The sequence below is a fragment of the Taudactylus pleione genome, unplaced genomic scaffold (assembly GCF_031769625.1).
Source record: "Taudactylus pleione unplaced genomic scaffold, aTauple2 ptg000353l, whole genome shotgun sequence".
In the NCBI taxonomy this organism is placed as follows: Eukaryota; Metazoa; Chordata; class Amphibia; order Anura; family Myobatrachidae; genus Taudactylus; species Taudactylus pleione.
Window position 1 is genome coordinate 1,335,076 of NW_028284754.1, and position 25,750 is coordinate 1,360,825.

At 40.9% G+C, this 25,750-nt stretch overlaps 1 protein-coding gene across 1 annotated transcript in view; it reads left to right on the forward strand.

The window, feature by feature from the left end:
• Positions 1–25,750, forward strand: part of LOC148508605 (uncharacterized) — a 653,608-nt gene that overhangs the window by 546,823 nt on the left and 81,035 nt on the right. Inside the window, exon 21 of the mRNA XM_088444305.1 lies at positions 12,577–12,633. Within this exon, the coding sequence (XP_088300431.1) occupies positions 12,577–12,633 (57 nt within the window). The remainder of the gene's footprint in view (positions 1–12,576; positions 12,634–25,750) is intronic.

Genomic DNA, 25,750 nt, shown 5'->3' on the forward strand with positions numbered 1-25,750 from the left:
CAGCATTGTATCCCACCCACAGGAGGGCTCCCGAAGAACTCGTGGTTTCAGTTAGTCAAGTGCCAAACTACTGGATTTCTATACAATATATATATATATATATATATATATATATATATATATATATATATATATATTATAAAAAACACAATTGGAGAGCAAATCCTGAAATAAGTTCAGGCCCAATAAATTCAATGAATTGATCCACGTGGTACCGTATTCACTGCCTTGTGTATTGGGCCAGATTCTTCCCCGCTTTTCAAAGATCCCCGTATCCATAGAACAGGTAAGTTATCTAAAAAATAGATAAAAAAGGGTGTGCCACATAGTGTATTATCTTAAACATTTATTGAGAACATATTCCTTTTAACATCCGTCATAAATAATGTACCAATGGAGACGGTCAGACCACTGCAGATATAAGCAGCACAATCAATCAAGTCTCCGGGACCAGCAGCTTGTCTCACCTGCAAAAGATGTATCACATAGTAGTCACTAGAACTTCATCAGAGGGCTTTTAAAAACCACATACATCATATAAACAAATCGTATAACCACATGAAAATTATTAATTCATTAAAAACAAACTAAATGGTAACAATCCAGCTACAGTATCTTAGAGTAAAAATGGTGTAATTTCAAATCCTTCATTTAAACCCAAGGGATGCAATGTATTTAGAGTGACAATCCAAAAAGTTTCCATTTAGATAATAAATAAAGTCTGTCACCACCTCTTTGATCTAATTTCATGTGTTACAGGCCCAGAAATCTCAGGTTATGTATTTTGCTTGCTTGACATATTTTAAAATGCCGTGGGACACTGTGATTATCAATCAGATTTTTAATATTTCTAGTATGTTCCAAGATTCTGATTTTCAGAGGACGCTTAGTCTTCCCCATGTATTTTTTACCACAACTACATATTAACATATAAATAACATAGGTGGTATTGCAGTTAATTACACCCTTTATTTTATATTCTTTTGGGCCATCATTACCAACAAAAGTCTTCTGACATTTCAAGCCATATTAACACACTTTATAAGAATTACAAGTAAAAAATCCTACAGCTTTACTAAAAAATGATACGGGTTTTAAATGGTCGTTCAACACAGTCAATAGACTGGGGCACATAAAATAAGGTTCTTGCTCTTCTAAAAACAAGTTCAGCTCTGTCAGGAAAAAACGGAGATAATATCAGATCCATTTTAATCAGATGCCAGTGTCTATTTAAAATTCTTCTAATATCCTCTCTCTGACTAGATAATTGAGTTACAAAAGGGCATTTAATTTTATCACTTTTCTCTCCTTTTATCTTATAATTCAATAATGTTGATCTTTCAAGGTTTTTCGCTTTGCCTACGGCAGCATTAATTAAATCTAGTGGATAACGTTTCCCAAGAAACATAAACTTTGGATTGATCTTCAAAAATTTCTAAGGTAGAACAATTTTGTCTCAATCTTTCTAGTTGGGAAAATGAGAAATTTCTCTTCCACTGACCAAAATGACAACTTTTATATTTTAGATAATTATTGCTGTCAACAGATTTAAAATGGGTTGAGGTATTTATCTCTTTACCATCTCCTTGACAATTCTTTACACATATTGCTAGATCTAAAAAAACTATTTTCTCAGGTTGAAACTCAGAGGTGAAACCCAAATTAATTTAATTTACATTTAAATAATGTACAAACTCAAAGTATTCTGATTCTGATCTACACCAGACAATTAACAAATCATCTATATAATGTTTGAAAAGGATTAATTTATCTAAGAATGGATTATTAACATAGATATGTTTTTCTCGCATTCACCAAGAAAGAGATTCGCCACACTAGGAGCACAAATCTTCCCCATTGCAACTCTGCATGTCTGCTCATAAAAATCACAAAATGTATTGCATTAATCATAAACTCAATTTACAGGGGATACTTGTCAGGTTCGCTCTCTAATACTATTTTAACACACTCCAAACCCTTCTCATGTGCAATTGAAGTATAGAGCGATTGGACATCAATTGTGCCCCATTTGTATTCATCATTCCACCTAAAATTGTGTAGTATCTTTAGTACATGCGTGGAATCCTTTATATATAAATCAAATAAAGGAACATATTTTTTCAAATATACATCAATATATTCTAATTTTCTTGAGGTTAATGAATTTACACCAGAAACTATCGGGTGACCAGGAGGTGATATCTGGTCCTTATGTATGTTTGGCAGATAGTAAATTGTAGAAATTCTGGGAGTTTAAGTATATAGAAAATTTATATTTTTCACGTGTGAGTACCTTATCTAGTAGCCTCTTCAAAACTATTAAATATTCGATAGTTGGATCATAAGATACTTTACAATATAGGATTTAGTACCGGATAAATATCTATTCATCTCCTGAAGATATTCTCTCTAGCCATGATAACAAGGCCTCCCCCCTTGTCCGCCTGTTTAATTAACAAATTCTTTGTTATCAACTAACATTTTTAATCATTATATTTCCCCTTTCGTAAGGTTATCCCTAATCCTAGGGGTATTGGTAATTTTATCTAAATCTTTTTTAACTAATTTAGAAAAAAGATCCAAGCAAGAACCACGTGATTCAGTAGAGTAAAATGTACTTCGTTTTTTTAGTCCATTAGTTCCCCAATGGTTTACTTCCCAAATCTTAACCGGAGCCAAACATTAATTCTCATTCCGTATAAAATGTATTTTGAGTGTCATTTTACGTATGTATACTGTAAGTTTAAATCCATATATGTTTGAAAATTAATAATTCCCATGGTCGGTGCAAAGCTAAGCCCTTTTTGTAATAAACCACTGGTGGTAATTGAAAGCATTACCTTAGATTAGGGGTGAGCGGGTTCGGATTTCTGAAATCTGAACCCCCCCGAGCCCCCCCGATCCGAGGCATATCCGAGTCAGGCTCGACTTTTCCCGCCTGACTCGGAACTGAAATCGAGGCAAAACGTCATCATCCCGCCTTCCGGGTCTCGCGGGTTTTGGATCCTATATAAGGTACCCCCGTCGGCGCCATTTTCTCACTTGGCTGTGGACAGTGAAGAGGGAGGGTGGGAGTTAGGGCTGGCTGGGCTGTGTAGTGTAGTGTAGTGCAGAGTAGTGTTGTGCTGTGCTGTGCTGTGCTGCGCTGTGCTGCTGTTGTCCATAGGGGCTGTGTCCACTACTTAAAAGTCCATAGGGGCTGGCTGTGTTGTGCTGTGCTGCTGTTGTTAATAGGGGCTGTGTCCACTACTTCAAAGTCCATAGGGGCTGGCTGTACTGTGTTGTGCAGTCAGTTCTCCATAGGGGCTGTGTCCACTCCAAAGTCCTGTGCAGTGTCCCAGTCCTAAAGGTGTGCTGTAGTGTTGTCCAGGGGGTGCTCTGTCCATCAGGGGTGCTCCCCCCAAGTGCTAAAAAAATATTTTTTCTGTGTTTGTGAATTGTGTGCGCAGTAGCCGCACGTGCATCAACAAAGTAGTGCCAAGCGTGCGCCTGTGTCATAAGTAAAGGGCTGGCTGGCATGACAGTTAAAGGGTGCTGTAACCCCCAAAGTACACTCCAGTCCAAACCAAAAAAAAATATTTTCTGTGTTTGTGAATTGTGTGCGCAGTTGCCGCACGTGCATCAACAAAGTAGTGCCAAGCGTGCGCCTGTGTCATAAGTAAAGGGCCGGCTGGCTTGACCGTTAAAGGGTGCTTTAACCCCCAAAGAACACTCCAAACCAAATAACAAAATATTTTTTCTGTGTTTGTGAATTGTGTGCGCAGTAGCCCCACGTGCATCAACAAAGTAGTGCCAAGCGTGCGCCTGTGTCATAAGTAAAGGGCCTGCTGGCTTGACCATTAAAGGGTGCTGTAACCCCCAAAGTACACTCCAAACCAAATAACAAAATATTTTCTGTGTTTGTGAATTGTGTGCGCAGTAGCCGCACGTGCATCAACAAAGTAGTGCCAAGCGTGCGTCTGTGTCATAAGTAAAGGGCCGGCTGGCTTGACCGTTAAAGGGTGCTGTAACCCCCAAAGTACACTCCAGTCCAAACCGAAGAAAAAAATATTTTCTGTGTTTGTGAATTGTGTGCGCAGTAGCCGCACGTGCATCAACAAAGTAGTGCCAAGCGTGTGTCTGTGTCATAAGTAAAGGGCCAGCTGGCTTGACCGTTAAATGGTGCTGTAACCCCCAATGTACACTCCAGTCCAAACAAAAAAAAAAAATATTTTCTGTGTTTGTGAATTGTGTGCGCAGTAGCCGCATGTGCATCAACAAAGTAGTGCCAAGCGTGTACCTGTGTCATAAGTAAAGGGCCTGCTGGCTTGACCGTTAAAGGGTGCTGTAACCCCCAAAGTACACTCCAAACCAAATAACAAAATATTTTTTCTGTGTTTGTGAATTGTGGGTGCAGTAGCCGCACGTGCATCAACAAAGTATTGCCAAGCGTGCGCCTGTGTCATAAGTAAAGGGCCAGCTGGCTTGACCATTAAAGGGTGCTGTAACCCCCAAAGTACACTCCAAACCAAATAACAAAATATTTTTTCTGTGTTTGTGAATTGTGTGCGATGTAGCCGCACGTGCATCAACAAAGTAGTGACAAGCGTGCGCCTGTGTCATAAGTAATGGGCCAGCTGGCTTGACCGTTAAAGGGTGCTGTAACCCCCAAAGTACACTCCAAACCAAATAAAAAAATATTTTCTGTTTGTGAATTGTGTGCGCAGTAGCCGCACATGCATCAACAAAGGAGCAGCGCCAAGCGTGCGCCTGTGTCCCATAAATAAAGAGCCGGCTGGCTCATTTCTTAAAGGGTGGTGTAGCCCACAAAGTGCACTACTCTCCAGCAGAAATAAAAAAATATTTTCTGTGTTTGTGTGCGCCTTAGCCGTACGTATATATCAAATCGATATAACATAATGGAGGACCAAACTTTCTCCGATAAAAATAAAATAGAGAAAGATCAAGAACCACTTCCTCTTAGTGCTGAAGCTGCTGCCACTAGTCATGACATAGACAATAACATGCCATCAACGTCGTCTGCCAAGGCCGATGCCCAATGTCATAGTAGAAGCCACATACAATCCCAAATGACAAAGTTCAGGAAAATGACCTTAAAAAAAACATTTAAATCATCTGAAGAGAAACGTAAACTTGCCAATATGCCATTTATGACACGGAGTGGCAAGGAACGGCTAAGGTCTTTCCCTATGTTCATGACTAGTGGTTCAGATTCACATGACGATGGAAGCCCTCCTCCCACTAAAAAAATCAAATGAGTTAAAATGGCAAAAGCACAGCGAAGAACTGTGCGTTCTAAGAAGATATCACAAATCCCCAAGGAGAGTCCAAGTGTGGTGGCGGTTGTGATGCCTGACCTTCCCAGCACTGGACGGGAAGAGGTGGCTCTTTCCACCATTTGCACGCCCCCTGCAAGTGCTGAAAGGAGCACCCACAGTCCACTTGCTGATATGCAAATTGAAGATGTCACTGTTGAAGTACAAGAGGATGAGGATACTGGTGTAGCTGGCGCTGAGGAGGAAGTTGGCGAGAAGGATTCTGATGGTGATGTGGTTTGTTTAAATCAGGCTCTGGGGGAGACAGTTGTTGTCCGTGGGATGAAAAAGCCCATCACGGTCATGCCTGGGCAGAAGACCAAACATTCCACCTCTTTGGTCTGGCAATATTTCTATCCAAATCCGGACAACAACTGTCTTGCCATATGTACCTTATGTAAAGGTGGAATAAGTAGGGGTAGGGACGTTAACCACCTAGGAACATCCTCCCTTATACGGCACCTGCAGCGCGTTCTTAATAAGTTACTGCCAAGTTCAGAAACTTTGGCTAAGACCGTAAGCAGTCCAGGGACACCTAAATCCCGTTGTCCTGTTGTATCCAAGCGCCTGCAAACCACACCGTCAACTCCCTCCTCGTCAATTTCCTCCTTAGTCAGGATCGGAAGTAGTCCTGCAGGCCATGTCACTGGCATGACTGACTCTTTTATCCGGGATTCCTCCGGAGGATCCTGCATTGCTTCGCCTCCTGCTGCCGCTGCTGCTGTTGCTGCTGCTGGGAGTCGTTCATCATCCCAGAGAGGAAGTAGGAACACCACTACTTTTACTAAACAATTGACCCTCCAACAGTCCTTAGCGAGGAGGATGAAGTACGACAGCAGTCATCCTGAATCAAAACGTATAACTGAGGCCTTGACTGCTATGTTGGTGTTAGACGTGCGTCCGATATCCGCCATTAGTGCAGTGGGATTTAGACAATTGATGGAGGTAGTGTGTCCCTGGTTTCAAATCCCATCTAGATTCCACTTCACTAGGCAGGCGATACCGAGACTGTACAGAAACGTCAGAAAAAGTGTCCTCAGTGTCCTGAAAAATGCCGTTGTACCCAATGTCCACTTAACCACGGACATGTGGACAAGTGGAACAGGGCAGACTAAGGACTATATGACTGTGAGAGCCCACTGGGTAGATGTATCACCTTACGCAGCAACAGCAGCAGCGTCACCAGTCGCTGCATCTCAGAAACGCCAGCTCGTTCCAAGGCAGGCTATGCTGTGTATCACCGGTTTCAGTAAGAGGCACACCGCCGACAACCTCTTAGAGAAACTGAGGGAAATCATCGCACAGTGGCTTACCCCACTTAGACTCTCCTGGAGATTTGTGATATCTGACAACGCCACCAATATTGTGCGGGCATTACATCTGGGCAAATTCCAGCACGTCCCATGTTTTGCTCACACAATAAACTTGGTGGTGCAGAATTTTCTGAAAAGCGGCAGGGGAGTGCAGGAGACGCTTTGGGTGGCCCGAAAAATTTCAGGCCACTTTCGCCATTCAGCGACTGCGTGCCGAAGACTGGAGCACCAGCAAACACTCTTGAACCTGGCCCGCCATCACCTGAAGCAAGAGGTTGTGACGCGGTGGAACTCAACCCTCTATATGCTTCAGAGGATGGAGGAGCAGCAAAAGGCCATTCAAGCCTATACATCCACCTATGACATAGGCAAAGGAGGGGGTATGCACCTGACTGAAGCGCAGTGGAGAATGATTTCCGTGTTGTGCAAGGTTCTCCAGCCCTTCGAACTTGCCACACGAGAAGTCAGTTCAGACACTGCCAGCTTGAGTCAGGTCATTCCCCTCATCAGGCTTTTGCAGAATCAGCTGGAGAAAGTGAAGGAGGAGCTAAGACGGAGCGATTCCGCTCGGCATGTGGGACTTGTGGATGAAGCCCTTCATTCGCTTTGCCAGGATTCCAGGGTGGTCAATCTGTTGAAATCAGACCACTACATTTTGGCCACCGTGCTCGATCCTAGGTTTAAAGCCTATGTGGTGTCTCTCTTTCCGGACGACACAAGCCTGCAGAGGTGCAAAGACCTGCTGGTGAACACACTGTCAGCTGAAACGGAACGTGACATGTCAACAGCTCCTTCTTCATTTTCTCCCGCAAATGGGGCTGCCAGGAAAAAACTTAGGTATCCTAAGCAACCCGCTGGCGGTGGTGCAGGGCAGGCAGGACCAAGTTTGGACATCTGGTCCGGACTGAAGGACCTGGCAACAATTTCTGACATGTCTACTGTCACTGCATATGATACTGCCACCATTGACAGAATGGTGGAGGATTACATCGGTGACAGCATCCAAGTAGGCATGTCAGACAGTCCATACCTGTACTGGCAGGAAAAAGAGGCAATTTGGAGGCCCCTGTACAAACTGGCTCTATTTTACCTGAGTTGCCCCCCCTCCAGTGTGTACTCCGAAAGAGTGTTTAGTGCAGCCGGGAACCTAGTCAGCGAAAGGCGTAGGTGGTTGCTTCCACAGAATGTGGAGAAGATGATGTTCATCAAAATGAATTATCAGCTCTTCCAGGGAGACCAGCCTCCAGAACGTACAGAGGGACCTGTGGTGGTGGATTCAAGTGGGGACGAGTTAATACTTTGTGAGGATGAGGATGTACACACTGAAGAGGGTGAGGAATCGGTGGATGAGGAGGATGAGGATGACATCTTGCCTCCGTACAGCCAGTTTGTGCAGGGACAGATTAATTGCCAGCTTGTTTTGTGGGGGCCCAAACGAACCAATCATTTCAGCCACAGTTGTGTGGCAGACCCTGGTGCAGAAATGATTGGTTTGTTAAAGTGTGCATGTCCTGTTTATACAACATAAGGGTGGGTGGGAGGGCCCAAGGACAATTCCATCTTGCACCTCTTTTTTTTCTTTGCATTATGTACAGTTTGGGGTCTAGTTTTTCAAACTGCCATCCTGTCTGCCACTGCAGTATCACGCCTAGATGGGTCACGTGTTTGTGCCGCCCACTCGTGTCGCTTAGCATAGTCATCCAGCTACCTCGGTGCAACCTTTTGGACATAAAAACACTATTGTGAGGTGTTCAGAATAGACTGGAAATGAGTGGAAATTAAGGTTATTGAGGTTAATAATAGCATAGGAGCAGAAAAACCTACAAATTCTGTGATTTTAGCTGTTTTTATGCTTTTTTTCAAAAAAATACAGATCCAAAACACAAAACCCAAAACACGGAAGGGTGGTTTTGGCAAAACCAATCCAGATCCAAAACACGAAGAAAGATCCAGATCCAAAACCAAAACACAAAACACGAAAAGTGGCCGGTGCACACCCCTACCTTAGATAGGTTAAAAATACCTATTTTATTTAAATCCTCTGGTTCGTTTGATTGAGCTCCCTTCTTTTTTGAGGGATTTTGTCCCCCTCTTTTATCTCTATGTCTCTGAACCTTTTCCTTGTTCCTTCTACAGTTTGATTTGTTGATAGTTTGTTGCGGCCAGGAACAAACATTTTCTGGCCTCTGTCTAAAAAACTACTTGGTGAACTTTCATTATCATGCAAGTTCTTTAATGCTTGATATCTATTGGAACGAATCGGGGAAAAATCCTTTCTACCCCTAACAGGCTCTATCCACGATTTATTTCTAGAAACTGTCTGTCATCTATAAGGGGAGTTATCCATTAATTGGTTCAGATTATTGATGGGTAATAATTGTTTGAAGTCCTCCCATATGGGATTATTTCTAACATTAATCTGTTGCTGCCATTTAAAATCATGAGCATTCTTTTTAAACTGTTTTTGAATTGTGTGCTAATTTCGTACTTGACCCTTGTCATAATCTTCTTTATCCATTTTAAACTTGCTACTTTTGGTGTCAACAATTTCCTTTTCAACTTTACTAATCTAGTTTTCAATATTTTCTGAAAATTGTTTAAACTCATCCATATTGGCAGAATGTAATAATTTTTCTTCGACCTCAATACTATCCTTTTCTATATCCTTTAATATTTTTTTTTCATACACAATGAGCCACATTAAATCTAAGGCACACTTATCCAAAATCCTGTACCATTCTTTTAAAAATGTATCATTTGATTGACCAAAAGTGGGATTCTTATTTATCCTCAAACCTCTTGGTATCTTGCTACATTTTATATAATATTCCAGATCTACTATATCCCACCAGACTCTTGTTTCTTTTAACAATAGCCTCTCTGTTTTTATAAAGAGGTCCTGTGTGGAACATTCACTATTTAAAACAGGTGTTTCAATTACTGCATCATCACAGAAAACTTTCAAACACTCCTCTGATCGTATAGATCTTAAAACAGCAAATCTGTACATGATGGACCTCTTTATAAAAACAGAGAGGTTGTTGATAAAAGAAACAAGAGTCTGGTGGAATACAGTATAACACAAATCTCATGTTCTCACATTCCTCCCTCACTTTTTAGGCCTTGTTCCCAGGGGTGATCAGGAAACACTACTGACTGGGTGAGGTGGTGATGGGTCTTCATGGGTTGCGTAGAACTGGGTCTGGTTCCTGCTGACAGGACAAGCCATTCACATTTCTGTGATCTCTACCCAGTAACAGGTCAGGGATTGTGGCCATTGATCTAACCGAGACCCCCAGCACTGGCCTGAGAGCATCCTCAGGTGCTGTCACCAATGACTGTGCTCGACTCCAGGTGATAGCTCCAACAGAATAACTAGCCAATCCACTGCCCAGATAAGTACCGAGAATAACAAGTCCCACCTCCACTTCCCCTGAGTCAAGGCCCCAATCCAAGTGTACCCATGCCATGAGTATAACGGTTATCTGCTCTCCTGCCATGGAGAATTAAATTTTCCGTTTCTCCAACAGTTGGCAGGGAGGGAATAACTCCAGTTGGACCAGGGTGATGGAGGCCCTGGAGTCTCTCATCCCTTGCAGTTCTTGCCAATTTACTTTAAGAGGCTGTAGGTGGGCCTTCATGTTATCTGAGGTAGCTTTCCCAATAGCTGCTACCACCTCCACTTGGTATGCTACTTCCTCCGCCTCTGGCGCATCAGGAACACAGTTCCCCTCCCCACAACAAATGTAATTTCTAGGCACAAATCTACTTGGGCACAGCTGGTTAGGCACCCAGAACTGGTTCTCTTCCCCACAGACAGTCTCATTGAACATGCCCTACCTAGCGACAGTTGTGGCACTGCCAAGGCTCAGAATGTGCTGGGTCCCGCGGCCTTGCATTGGTCATTTGCAGAGTTGGGGTGTGTAGTGGGGCCGGGCGCTGGGTTGCCAGGGAGAGATTCTGGTCTTTTTGGGGCCGTTGGGGGGCTGACCTTTCCTCTGGGTTGCCTCTTCTCCAAAGGGGCCTGTTAGCTGTGAACTCATCGGCTAGGTGTGCTGTTTCACAGGAGTGTTAGGGTTTCGATCTGCCCACTTTCCAGCCAGCCACCTATCACAGTTCCACCACAACAGATTATTAAACTCTGTAAATGACGAATCCCCTTTCCATGACATCAAATGGAACTTGCTATGGTACGACTCAGCAGTCACTGCATATCTGGCAAGCAGCACCCCACAGACCTCTTCATATGCCAGTGTCTGTTCTAGACTCAAAGCATGGCACACATCCAACAACTGTCCTCTCAGACTGGGTAACAAATATTGAGCCCACTCTGCTGCCTCAATCCTATGCATAGTCATCACTGATCCAAACATATGCAAATGGGTATCAATATCTGAGCTGGCCTTATCAAAAGGTGGGATGTCCTGATATCGCAGCCTGGCTGTCTGCCTTACCAATACTGGTGGGGCAGGGGTATAGGTCTGTGCTCCCAAGGTGGCCCCCAGTACTGCTGTACTTCATCCTAATGCTGCCAGCAACTCCAGCAACTGATCTGCCCCTCCAATGGTAGGCATTGCCCCTGAAGCAGTTGTCCCACTTGTTCCCTGACTCTCAGTTAGCTCCGGTATGTTGTCCTTATCATCCTCCTCCTTTTGATGATCTTGGTCCCACTGGGCTAGTTTTGCCATTAATATTTATCTGGTGTCCTGTGCATAAAACTCAATCTGTTTTGTTTGGCAGAGATCCTGCAGTTGGCCCTTCTTGAGGTATCGGTAACATAGTGGTGCTGATTCCATTCCCTGCTGTATTTTATGACAGTATGCTCGAAGACTGGTGTATGAATGTTCCCACTGTTGTTGTCGCCAAATGTGAGGATACAGGGTTCTCTCAATTACCCAGACACCGAGCAGATTAAAGCAAAGTGATGGTTTATTTTTTACGGCACACCAAAATAGGGAATATGCAATGGCAAGAGGTAAACACAGTGAACAGGCAATATGCAAGTAGCAGTCCAGACATAGGCAGTACAAAAAGAGTAAAAAGTTCCAGCACAAGTCCACAAAATAGCAAACAACACACAGTTTCACACAGTAGAAACTATAACAGTTCACACAGAAGTAAGTATACGTCCCGTTTACGGGATACTACACAGTCGAACCTACCACAGTTCACACAGCAGTGATAGAGTTCAAGTCCACACCAGAGAATGAAGATCTTGCCCCAGGAGTTTCCAGATGAATAAATCCACCCAAGCGTTTCCAGGATACCACATAGTCGAAACTACTACCATTCACACAACAGTGATAGCCTATACAACCACACAGGACTGGTCATGCGTTCCACTAAGCACCTTGGAAGTGTGACTAACATGTGGGGCTGCCTTTGGTAACTTCTTTTAAAAACTTCCAAGTTCCCACGGTCCTTGTGACCACCCAGGGGAATTGCACCATTTCCTGATTGGTGTGAGTCCTTTATCTGGTAACTTCCTCCTACCTCCCCAACATATTACTTCCCTGACAAACACTCGCTGGCTTGGCTCTTTCGCTATATATATATTATATTTAAATTTTACATTATAGTTGTTGCATTCTATGATGTTCAGATGTATTTTGTAATAGGAGATCTCATGTTGCCTGTGCAGTCTTTTTATATACAATAATCTTTAAATTTAATATTTTTTCACGTAAGGATTTTTTACACATAAATCTAATACTTTATGTTGCATACATATTTGAGATATATATTATGGATTGATATTTTATTATTAAGGATCATATTTTCTTATTTGCACAATGCCTGAACACTTTATTTTTATCACATTATCATGTGACATGATTGTACACATGTCTTAAACAGTTTTTAGTCACTCTATTAATGTTGTTTATGTTTTTAGTGTTTTTTTAAGTATTAGCAGTAACGCTGCCTTGTTTATTATGTTTCCATGGCAGTGCTGTCGACATCCACGACGTCACCTCCACTTTTGAAGACAAGCATTTCCACGATTGGTAAGTGCACCTATTTAATATTTCACTGTATTCATGATAGTTTACTGTCCTGAAGAAGGGGAGCACGTCCCCTAAATGTCGATTTATGCAGTAAAGTTTTCACTGTTATTTAAACTGATTTGACAAGTCTCTGAGTGCCGCCTTCTTTTTGTGCGCCGACCCACGGGTTTTGCTTTTGGATCTGGTTATCCCTGTTGGGGATCTGGATTGGTTTTGCCAAAACCTCACCTCTGTGTTTTGTTTTCTGGTTTTGGTTTTTGATCTGGATTTTTTCTTAAAATATCATTAAAACAGCTAAAATCACATAAAATTGGCCTGTTTTTGTTCCTACAGTATTATTAACCTCAATAACATTTTTTTTCCAGTCATTTCCAATCAATTTTGACCATCCCACAATACTATTTTTTTCATCTAGTTAAGGCCAAAAGGTTGCATTCAGCTAGCTGGCTGACTAAGCTAAAAGTCACAGTGGGTGGCACTAACATGTGGCAGTTCAGCTTCCAAGTTCCAACATGGATACAGGGTTAATTTACTAAGAACTGTGTTGGTCCCGATTTGCATTGTCCAGTGATAATGTCACTTGTTTGCAAATCGGGAATTTACTATTATTCAAGTCTGGTGATTTGTGTCAGTTTTGGTATTTAACTTGAGTGATTTAATGCCGCTAATTTGCCTGTTTTGTGCACTTGAATTTACCATTATTCATTTTGCTCATTTCGGCCATTTCATACTCAAAATCAGGGACTCAATTTAAGTTGTAAATGCACCACCTCCAGAGCTGCGATATGCCATTCAACATACACAAATCAGTGTGATTTGTGTATGTTTATGAATGGCTAGTGTGAATGGCTAGTGTGTTACAATAGGGTTAATATTTTTTTTAGAAATGACATGAGGTCCCCCCCCCATAATACTAACCAGCCCATGACTTGCCAGCCAGTCCTGGTTCTTTAAATTACAGGGAAAAATGTATAGGGTTACACTGTAATTTACGAACCAGCACTAGGCAGCAGGGACAGACCTGGTTTTAAATATAGGGAGAAAAAATTTGCATGAGGCTCCCCCATATTTAAAACCAGCTCCGGACCCTTTCTAGCAGGGGACTGATGCCACAGCCAGGGGTGCCCTTTCACCAGGCCCCCCAGCCACAGCACCAGCCCTGACCGCAAGTCAGACCAGACCAGGGATTCCTGGGGAGTTGGGGACCGCCCAATAAAGGGGTCCCCCTCTCCAGGGCACCCCTGGCCTCGGCTTATAGCCCGGGGCTATTCCTGCCACCCCTAGGCAGTAGGTGGCGGGTTGATAGTGTTAGCGGTGGATGGCGGGAAAGCACTGAAACGGCCATTAGGCTGTATTGACACAATGTCCTGCTGTATTGACTCCAGACTGTGGCAGTTTGCAAGTATCCCTTTTTCTTGCTACTATACTTGGCACATTGCACTTTTTGATTTGTGACTGAAAGATTGAATCACTGTATTGGAGTCGACATTGTGATAACATGCCTTGTTCATAAATACATTTTTTGGCTTTATATTTTTGGAGTGCTGGTTTTCTCTGGTATCATCCTTTTGGTAAAGTTCATGTATTCATTTATTACAACCGAGCACCCTCTATTCATCTTATTTGTGAGTGTGCAGGATTTGGCCACATTTTTTTATATACACATATATACAGTATATACATATATACATGTGTATGTATATACATATATACATACTGTATAGTGATGTATAGGGTACCAGCGCCAACTCAGATTAAATATAGATAAACAAGAAGTAAGCTAATAACAAGCAAAAAATAAAAATAAAAATATTGCTTTCTCCCTGTAAATAAAGGGTGTCCGCTGATCCAAATGTAATGGAGCATTGGGCATGCACCTTATTAAAGGTATATGTAAGTGTAAGGAAGCTGTCTCTTGCCTAAATTAACTATTTAGATAAGCATCTGATGATTTATTGCATATTTTGGAGTAGAGCATAGTCTTTTTAAAGTGCTTTTAGAACATTTTTAAAAATTATTATCGATTCTCCTGCGCCTATATCAACTTATATGTTTTCACTTATAGTTATTCAGTGTGTATAAGGGACATTTGTATAATTTATGACTTTTATAATATTTATAGCACATTGCACTTCATTATATGCACACAGGGGACTATTCAGACCTTAGGGTTATTGGTAGAGCCATTTGAGCATGTGGAGGCTCATTATTGTTTACTATTTGGTATATGTTTTTTGTCTAATTGCTTAAAAATAAGTTTATATACAATATATTGGTTTAGCACAGCACTTTATTGTGGCATATATATATTGCACAATACTTCTTTGTGCATATGATCTTAATTTATCATAAAATTAACACGAGTATGTCACTTACTAAGACCATATACAATAACATATTTATATATATATATATATATATATATATATATATATATATTTTAAACAGTGAGCTTGATAAACAGCGACAATAGTGCTAATAAAAATATTAATAATGAAGGTAAGCTGGTGGGAAGCTCCAGTCCTGCCCTACATGAACTTGCTGGGAAATTTTAAATAAGATAAGCACTTGGTACTTTACTCTTATTTTTTCCAAATTTCCCTTTGCAGAAAATGTATTTATTGTTTTAAAAATGCTTTTAAATAATTCTCTATGAATTTTTAGGAGATTATATATATGAATTTACTATTTATCTTGTCCCTTATCCCTTGTGTTTTATATATGTTTTTCAGTTTAATAAATTTTGTACCCCCCCTTTTTTATATTGAATGTTCACTTCTTATCTAATAATTTAAATGGAGATCTAGTAAGCACTTTATTATTGCACAAGTCACTTTTCACTATGTTGTTTTAAGGATCATTATTGGGTGTGTTATCAATTATATTTGATCCTTGAATGGTATATTTACTTCCTTTAGACGGTATCTTCTGAATATTTTTTTTGCATAAGCATTTCATATTTATTGACACTGACACTTTATAGATTCAATATAATTTAATTTTTTACCTTCATTATTAATATTTTTATTAGCACTATTGTCGCTGTTTATCAAGCTCACTGTTTAAAATCTTTCTATGCAATAGCAGTATACCACTGCTATGCCCATATCTCTTGTTTATAGCTGACACCCAGTAGTTAAAGGGAGAGTGCTATTGATTAGGATTATTCCATTAGTGTATAGATTACATCCAGGAGGCGCTGATTACTCTTTCATTGGTTTAAATATATATATATATATATATATATATATAAAGTCAGTGCGCAGATTTTGATGAATAACCCAAAGACGCCTGTCTGAATTTAATTTGCACAACAGGTGATAGTCTGGAGATCTAGTAAGCACTTTATTATTGCACAAGTCACTTTTCACTATGTTGTTTTAAGGATCATTATTGGGTGTGTTATCAATTATATTTGATCCTTGAATGGTATATTTACTTCCTTTAGACGGTATCTTCTGAATATTTTTTTTGCATAAGCATTTCATATTTATTGACACTGACACTTTATAGATTCAATATAATTTAATTTTTTACCTTCATTATTAATATTTTTATTAGCACTATTGTCGCTGTTTATCAAGCTCACTGTTTAAAATCTTTCTATGCAATAGCAGTATACCACTGCTATGCCCATATCTCTTGTTTATAGCTGACACCCAGTAGTTAAAGGGAGAGTGCTATTGATTAGGATTATTCCATTAGTGTATAGATTACATCCAGGAGGCGCTGATTACTCTTTCATTGGTTTAAATATATATATATATATATATATATATATAAAGTCAGTGCGCAGATTTTGATGAATAACCCAAAGACGCCTGTCTGAATTTAATTTGCACAACAGGTGATAGTCTGTTTAGCAAATATATAGCAACAGAATCTCCCATACAGGTATCACAGCACTGGCCACCATAGTATTGTATCCCGGCGTCTTCCCCATAATTACCCAAATCCAGACGGGAAGTATCTAAAAACAATACAGAAGAATGTGGGGGCGCCATATCGTGCATCAACAATATAAAATTTTTAAGCAAGTAACAACAAGCAGAGCGTGCGTACCACAACAAGCAGTTACCACCACAGAGTTTTACAGCAGAGTAATGGAATTGTGCTCCCAACTGGCATCCTGAATGTCTCCAGGATCTCTTCACCAGAGCACTAACCACAGAACGATAGATTACCAGTCCACGTCCCTGTGCATTTCGTCACTAGGACTTCGTCAGGAGGCTGGCTGGTGATCTGTTGAGGGCAGTTAAATAGAACTCATGAACCAATAAAAAATATGCAGCACAACATTATCTCATTACATTAAATTAATTAATGTAATTCTTAATTTATATACTGTATATAAACACATATAAAAACTAGGGATGTGCAGGCTCGGATAGGTTCGAGTTTGCACGTGGAGTTCGGATTTTTCCCTCCAAAAAAACGGAACTCAGAACGAGGCAAAACGTCATCTTACATGGACAAACATCATCATTCCTGGACAAAAGACCAGGAATGATGATGTTCATCCATGTAAGATGACGTTTTGCCTCGTTCTGAGTTCCGTTTTTTTGGAGGGAAAAATCCGAACTCCACGTGCAAACTCGAACCTATCCGAGCCTGCACATCCCTAATAAAAACCATGCCCGCATATAAAAAATGCATATAAATGCATAAAGCTACAAATATACTGATACAATGTCTCCATTATATAATCCATACAATATAATATGAATATAATATTAGGAATAGTAATAAAATTAAAATTAAAACAGACATATTATGTGGGACACTTTTAGTAGATTAGATGATACGCATAATGCACTGGGTATAAAAAAGAACATAGAATCATCTATTTCAGGGATTTCTTCTCACGTAATAAGTCTATCTAAAACATAGCACCATAAATATGAAACAATAAAAATGGGTCCAATAAAAATTGGTACATTAAAAATTGGTACAATAAAAAACATAATACATTGATACAATTTACAATATAGCCAAAGCATATAGTAACAAAAAACATACCTCTTCACCTTGGACAAAAAGGATTTTAACTATTTGAATCGTTAAATAGAAGAAATATTAGCTTTTTAAAAATTGAGTAATTTCAAACCCCTCATTAAGTCCATGGGGGTACATAGTATTTAATGTAATAATCTAAAAAGTCTCCCTCTTAGCCAACATGTTTTCTCTGTTTCCTCCTTTTTTACCCACTTTAACATGTTCAATGCCCAGAAATCTTAAATCTGCTGGATTACTGTCTTGGCAATGTCTGAAGTGTCTAGGTACACTGTGATTCTCAATCTTATTTCTAATATTGCGCAAATGTTCTAAAATTCTAATTTTTGATACCCTCTTTGTCTTCCCGATGTACATTTTACACATCCACAAATAAACAAGTAAACCATAAAAGTGGTATAACAATTGATTATCCCCTTAATTTTAAATTCTTTTTCATGAATACTTTTAAAGGTATTTTTCCCTTTTAAACTGTGTGGACAAACTTTACAGTTTCCACATGTATAAAACCAGTCTATTGGATTAAAAAAATAGACTAGGAGATAAAAATTATTTTAAATTTCTAGCCCTTTTAAAAAGTATCTCTGTTCTATTTGGTATATTGGTGGACAGAATTGGATCCATTTTTATAATATGCCAGTACTTCTCTAGAATATTTTTAACTTCTTGATGTGAATTGTTATACAAAGTGATAAAAGCACAGTTAGAAAAACCACTATCTCCTGTGTCCTTTTCCTTTTTTTTCTAATTCAGATAAGATAATATATAGAATAATATAATATAGAACCTAGTACTGTGTGACCTCTATTTATATGGAGGGCATGAGGTGGTTAGTGTATTTTAGACATTAGTAGCGTTCCCACTACACTATCGGAACATGCACCTACTATTCAGGAACAATCTTTCCATAGTACTAGTAATCCAACATTGAGTATGTATAGATTTATCATGTATTTATGCGTGCAGACCATATATATCTAGAAACCATTGTCCTATTAGTACACCTATCTACAGGGTGTTCCCCCTTCCTTTAGGTGGTTTTGTTATATTATTGGGTGTGTGACATCTCTTGTTCTATATGAACAGAAGTAGAATAATATGTTTTAATGAGTTTCTACTGTGAATTATAGGGTATATCTATTTTTGACAGTACTATACACTGGCCTTCCGAATCTGAATATTACAAATTATGCCATTGTGAACTAAAAATAAACCATCATTCTGTATTCTTAAATTATACCTTTGCATAATACTAGATATGCACTAATGTAAGACACAAAGTTCTCTTTACATACAATGCATATACAGTACCAGTCAAAAGTATGGACACACCTTCTCATTCAATGGTTTTTGTTTATTTAAATTATTTTCAACATAGTAGATTAGTACTGAAGACATCAAAACTATGAAAGAACACATATGGAGTTATAATGTAAACAAAAAAGAAGGAGGCCAGGTCATCTGACGCAGCACTCCATCACTTTCCTTCTTGGTCAAGTAGCCCTTACATAGCCTGGAGGTGTGTTTGGGATCGTTGTCTTGTTGAAAAACAAATGATGGTCCCAGTAAGTGCAAACCAGATGGGATGGCATGGAGCTGCAGAATGCTGTGGTAGCCATGCTGGTTAAGTGAGCCTTGAATTTTGAATAAATCGCCAACAGTGTCAACAGCAAATCACCTCCACACCATCACACCTCCTCCTCCATGCTTCACAGTGGGAACTACACATGCAGAACCTATCCACTCACCTTCTCTGCGTCTCACAAAGACACGGCGGTTGGAAAAACAAATCTCAAATTTGGACTAATCAGACCAAAGTACAGATTTCCACGTGTCTAATGTCCATTCCTTATGTTTCTTGGCCCAAACAATTCTCTTCTTCTTGTTGCTCATCCTCAGTAGTGGCTTCTTCACAGCAATACGACCATGAAGGCTTGATTCACGCAGTCTCCCCTGAACAGTTGAAGTTGAGATTTGTCTGCTACTTGAACTCTGTGAGGACTTTTTGTGGTCTCTAATCTGAGGCGCTGTTAAGTAGCGGTTTCTGAGACTGGTAACTCTAATGAACTTATCCTAGTTGCAGCAGAGGCAACTCTTGGTCTTCCTTTCCTGGGGCAGTCCTCATGAGAGCCAGTTTCATCATAGCGTTTGATGTTTTTTACAACTGCACTTGAGGATACATTCAAAGTTCTTGAAATTGTCCATATTGACTAACCTTCATGTCTTAAAGTAATGATGGACTGTCATTTCTCTTTACTGAGTTGAGTGGTTGCTGCCATAATATGGATTACAACAGAAGTCAAATAGTGGTGTCCACTGTGTACTAACCCTACCTCTGCACAACACAACTGATGGTTTCAAACACATTAAGAAGGCAAGCAATTCCACAGATTTTCTCTTGACAAGACACAACTGTTAATTCAAAACCATTCCAGGAGACTACCTCTTGAAGCTGATTGAGAGAATGTCAAGAGTGTGCAAAGCTGTCACACAAGCAAAAGGAGGCTATTTTGAGGAATGTAAAATATAAAACATATTTTGAATTGTTGAACACTTTTTTTATTTACAACATAATTCCATATGTGTTCTTTCATAGTTTTGATGTCTTCAGTATTTCAGTATTTTAAGAATTAATCTACTATGTTGAAAATAATTTAAATAAACAAAAACCATTGAATGAGAAGGTGTGTCCAAACTTTTGACTTGTACTGTATGTTTATGCACCAGCTCTGGGGCACTTAGAGGGGGGATTAGGGTTAGGCACTTGGGGGGGAAGTTAGGGTTAGGCATCCCTTAGGAGGGTTAGGGTTAGGGGGGTTAGGTTAGTAGATACTCACCTATCCACGATCGGGATTTCCAGCACTGTCGGGCTTCCGCTACTCCGAACTCTGCTCATGTCGGGCTGCCGCTGACGGGAATTGAACCGCCGGCCATGGGGCCGGCGGTATTTCATACCGATTCCTCTGAGAGCTGTGTCATAAAACTGACTTACATGCAAGTGCAAATGATCCCCAAAGCAGTTAATAAGATCTATTTGTTGATGACACACAATCATATTTTTTAGAAAAGGCATGTAGCCATAGAAATCATTGTGCCTTATAACTACTGCAGGAAAATGATACTGTTGATCCCATTTGAAGGTTTTTATTTATGTTTTTTCTATATATATATATATATATATATATATATATAACAGCTTCATAATGGGGTTAAGGTGAAATCAGGGAGATTGCTAGACTCTTCAAGGAGTTAGGGAGATTGGTATTATTTTAGAGACTATCTTTGAAAATCAGAGAGAGTTGGCAAGTATGGTTCAACTGCGATAGTATGATAATCCATTGCAATCGCTATGCAGTTGTAGCACTGCATAAGGACGCCCACTTTACTTAGCAAAAATACAGAATTTTTAGCAAGACTGCAAAACCATCAGTACAATCGAGTACCATCGCAGCCTCACGCACACTTGCACAAACCCTGACCTTACTCAAAAATTGCTAACTTCATCGCTATGAGTCCTCAAGCTGCGTACGGCATCACAGTGGATAATTAATGCACGCTCAAGAAATGGTGTTATAATGGAGTTATAAGTAACTGGCATGACTGCATTTTGCCAACCACCCCTTGTCACCACCCACAAATGGCATTTCTGTCAATCACTCTGTGATGGGTCTGCAAAGACACTGCAATCATATGGCCTGTTTTAGAGCCGGACGCTATTTGCGCTCGCTCGTCCAGAAAAAGGGGCTGGCTATTTAAATTAACCGTTCGCTCTTTGCGGTCTGTTCACGCCTCTATGTCTGAACGAGCAAACAAAACATGCGAACGTAATTTAAAAAAAAAAACGCCCCCTGGCCGCTCGCATCATACGTCATGTCCGCTATTTATTAGATTAATCGGACGGCGTATGAACTGCTCGCTATTCTTGTGGTTGGTTTTTCCTACCACAATCATGCGAGCAGTACTAACTATAAAACAACCAAGTGACGTGGACGATGACGCTGCTTTAGTAATTATGTACACCCTTAATATGCCCGTTTTGATCTTTAGGCACGCCTGCGTTCTGATCTCCACTCCCCGTTTTCAAGCACCTTCCCCTGTTACCGCCCACATACGCATCCTCCTGTCACTCAAAATAGCAGGCATTCGCTATTTAGCGAGCACACGATTTTCGGCCGCACTGACTGGTTCGCACATGCGTATTAAAATCCGTATGCATGTGCAGTTGTGCGAACATGGTCGGAACGAACGAGCGGCCGCTTACGAGCGGCTCTGGATCAGGCCCATAGTCCCGATCACATCGGCTGGTAAGCATACACATGCGCAGAATGCAACAATCAGCCGATTGCATGCATATTAGCAACTGCGATACTTGCTGAATCAGGCCCTGGGTCCTATATTTTGCCTTAGGCTACCTTGGGCTGTTCTCAAGAAAAAAATAGGAGTGGCACTCATCAGTTAGCAGCTATTAGTAGGAGAGTATTAATCTCCTTGTTTAGGAACAAACCAGTATAAAACAGAAAACAGCGCTAGTGGGAAATGTAATTATCACTTACTTAGTTTAGTATTATAATTATCTTAAGAAATAGAAATATGTTGCATATGCACACATGGCTTAATTAAAAGGACATTTATTAAAACACAATAATATCTCATCTTCTCCTGAGGAGGAGAATAATTGTACAGATATATTAGGATGGTAAACTTGTATGCAAATATAAGAGCAGTAATTGCATAAATAATTTGTATTTACTTAATAGGATAACCCGTGCTTCACTATTGAGAGTCACTAATTCCAAAAGCCAATTAAAAGTTTATGTCCCAGGTCCCAGTTTATTATCCTGCAGGTGTCCTGTAGCAATAGAAACAGTTCAGTGATATCTCCACTAAGTTAGCTGGTCCAGATCTGTATGGGAAAAAATCAGTGATGTCCTCTTCTCATATATATTTAGTGAGTGAGGGATCCAATACAGTAGGGCTCAACGCGTTTCCGTTTGTGAGTGGCCCACAATTTCATCAGGAGCAAATGTTTGGAGCTTCATAGGGGTCTCCGATATTTATACTGCTCTAATGAGTGAATCATTATTAAGTGTCTATAAATAATTAACCAAGCCATGTTGCAAGTTATTAAATAAATCCTACAGTAAGAGAAGGCAATCATATCTTGATTCAACATAACATTTAAAAATAAACATGAGTATTGTTATATGTAAAGTAAAGTAAATAACTGTATTAATTATTCCCCAGTCACAATCACATGAGCGCTACCCAGTTACATAACTCGCGATGTGTAGGTACCCGCCAATTGGTTAGACCCGGTCATGTGTCCTTGTCTCATATGCAGTTCCACAGATAGGCAGTGGACTCTAATGAATGCAGATCTGTTGTTGAACAGGTTCCATAGTTACTAAGTTTGTGGAATTACATGGTGTAAACAAAGATCACGTGACTCTGCGATATTCAAAGACACTAAAATCATTAAAATCATTATCTTGAAAAATTACAGGTAATATATCTGAGGAGTAGAAATGAGAGGTTTGTATGGGTTGAACTAACAACAATCAGTATATTTAGCAATGAATGTTAGATTAAATATACATTAGCCGATAAAATGCATCTAAACTAGGGGTGTGCATCGGCCACTTTTCGTGTTTTGTGTTTTGGTTTTGGATCTGGATCTTTCTTCGTGTTTTGGATCTGGATTGGTTTTGCCAAAACCACCCTTCCGTGTTTTGGGTTCTGGGTTTTGTGTTTTGGATCTGTATTTTTTTGAAAAAAAGCATAAAAACAGCTAAAATCACAGAATTTGTAGGTTTTTCTGCTCCTATGCTATTATTAACCTCAATAACCTTAACTTCCACTCATTTCCAGTCTATTCTGAACACCTCACACCTCACAATAGTGTTTTTATGTCCAAAAGGTTGCACCGAGGTAGCTGGATGACTATGCTAAGCGACACGAGTGGGCGGCACAAACACGTGACCCATCTAGGAGTGACACTGCAGTGGCAGACAGGATGGCAGTTAGAAAAACTAGGCCCCAAACTGTACATAATGCAAAGAAAAAAAGAGGTGCAAGATGGAATTGTCCTTGGGCCCTCCCACCCACCCTTATGTTGTATAAACAGGACATGCACACTTTAACAAATCAATCATTTCAGCGCCTGGGTCTGCCACACAACTGTGGCTGAAATGATTGGTTCGTTTGGGCCCCCACAAAACAAGCTGGCAATTAATGTGTCCCTGCACAAACTGGCTCTACGGAGGCAAGATGTCATCCTCATCCTCCTCATCCACCGATTCCTCACCCTCTTCAGTGTGTACATCCTCATCCTCACAAAGTATTAACTCGTCCCCACTTGAATCCACCACCACAGGTCCCTCTGTACCTTCTGGAGGCTGGTCTCCCTGGAAGAGCTGATAATTCATTTTGATGAACATCATCTTCTCCACATTCTGTGGAAGCAACCTCCTACGCCTTTCGCTGACAAGGTTCCCGGCTGCACTAAACACTCTTTCGGAGTACACACTGGAGGGGGGGCAACTCAGGTAAAATAGAGCCAGTTTGTACAGGGGCCTCCAAATTGCCTCTTTTTCCTGCCAGTACAGGTATGGACTGTCTGACATGCCTACTTGGATGCTGTCACCGATGTAATCCTCCACCATTCTGTCAATGGTGACAGTATCATATGCAGTGACAGTAGACATGTCAGAAATTGTTGCCAGGTCCTTCAGTCCGGACCAGATGTCCAAACTTGGTCCTGCCTGCCCTGCATCACCGCCAGCGGGTTGCTTAGGATACCTAAGTTTTTTCCTGGCAGCCCCAGTTGCGGGAGAAAATGAAGAAGGAGCCGTTGACGTGTCACGTTCCGCTTCAGCTGACAGTGTGTTCACCAGCAGGTCTTTGCACCTCTGCAGGCTTGTGTCGGCCGGAAAGAGAGACACCACATAGGCTTTAAACCTAGGATCGAGCACGGTGGCCAAAATGTAGTGGTCTGATTTCAACAGATTGACCACCCTGGAATCCTGGCAAAGCGAATGAAGGGCTTCATCCACAAGTCCCACATGCCGAGCGGAATCGCTCCGTCTTAGCTCCTCCTTCACTTTCTCCAGCTGCTTCTGCAAAAGCCTGATGAGGGGAATGACCTGACTCAAGCTGGCAGTGTCTGAACTGACTTCACGTGTGGCAAGTTCGAAGGGCTGAAGAACCTTGCACAACATGGAAATCATTCTCCACTGCGCTTGAGTCAGGTGCATACCCCCTCCTTTGCCTATGTCATAGGTGGATGTATAGGCTTGTATGGCCTTTTGCTGCTCCTCCATCCTCTGAAGCATATAGAGGGTTGAGTTCCACCGCGTCACAACCTCTTGCTTCAAGTGATGGCGGGGCAGGTTCAAGAGTGTTTGCTGGCGCTCCAGTCTTCGGCACGCAGTCGCTGAATGGCGAAAGTGGCCAGAAATTTTTCGGGCCACCCAAAGCGTCTCCTGCACGCCCCTGTCGCTTTTCAGAAAATTCTGCACCACCAAGTTTATTGTGTGAGCAAAACATGGGACGTGCTGGAATTTGCCCAGATGTAATGCCCGCACAATATTGGTGGCGTTGTCAGATATCACAAATCCCCAGGAGAGTCTAAGTGGGGTAAGCCACTGGGCGATGATTTCCCTCAGTTTCTCTAAGAGGTTGTCGGCGGTGTGCCTCTTACTGAAACCGGTGATACACAGCGTAGCCTGCCTTGTAACGAGCTGGCGTTTCTGAGATGCTGCTACTGGTGACGCTGCTGCTGTTGCTGCGTAAGGTGATACATCTACCCAGTGGGCTCTCACAGTCATATAGTCCTTAGTCTGCCCTGTTCCACTTGTCCACATGTCCGTGGTTAAGTGGACATTGTGTACAACGGCATTTTTCAGGACACTGAGGACACTTTTTCTGACGTTTCTGTACAGTCTCGGTATCGCCTGCCTAGTGAAGTGGAATCTAGACGGGATTTGGAACCGGGGACACACTACCTCCATCAATTGTCTAAATCCCACTGCACTAATGGCGGATACCGGACGCACGTCTAACACCAACATAGCAGTCAAGGCCTCAGTTATACGTTTTGCTTCAG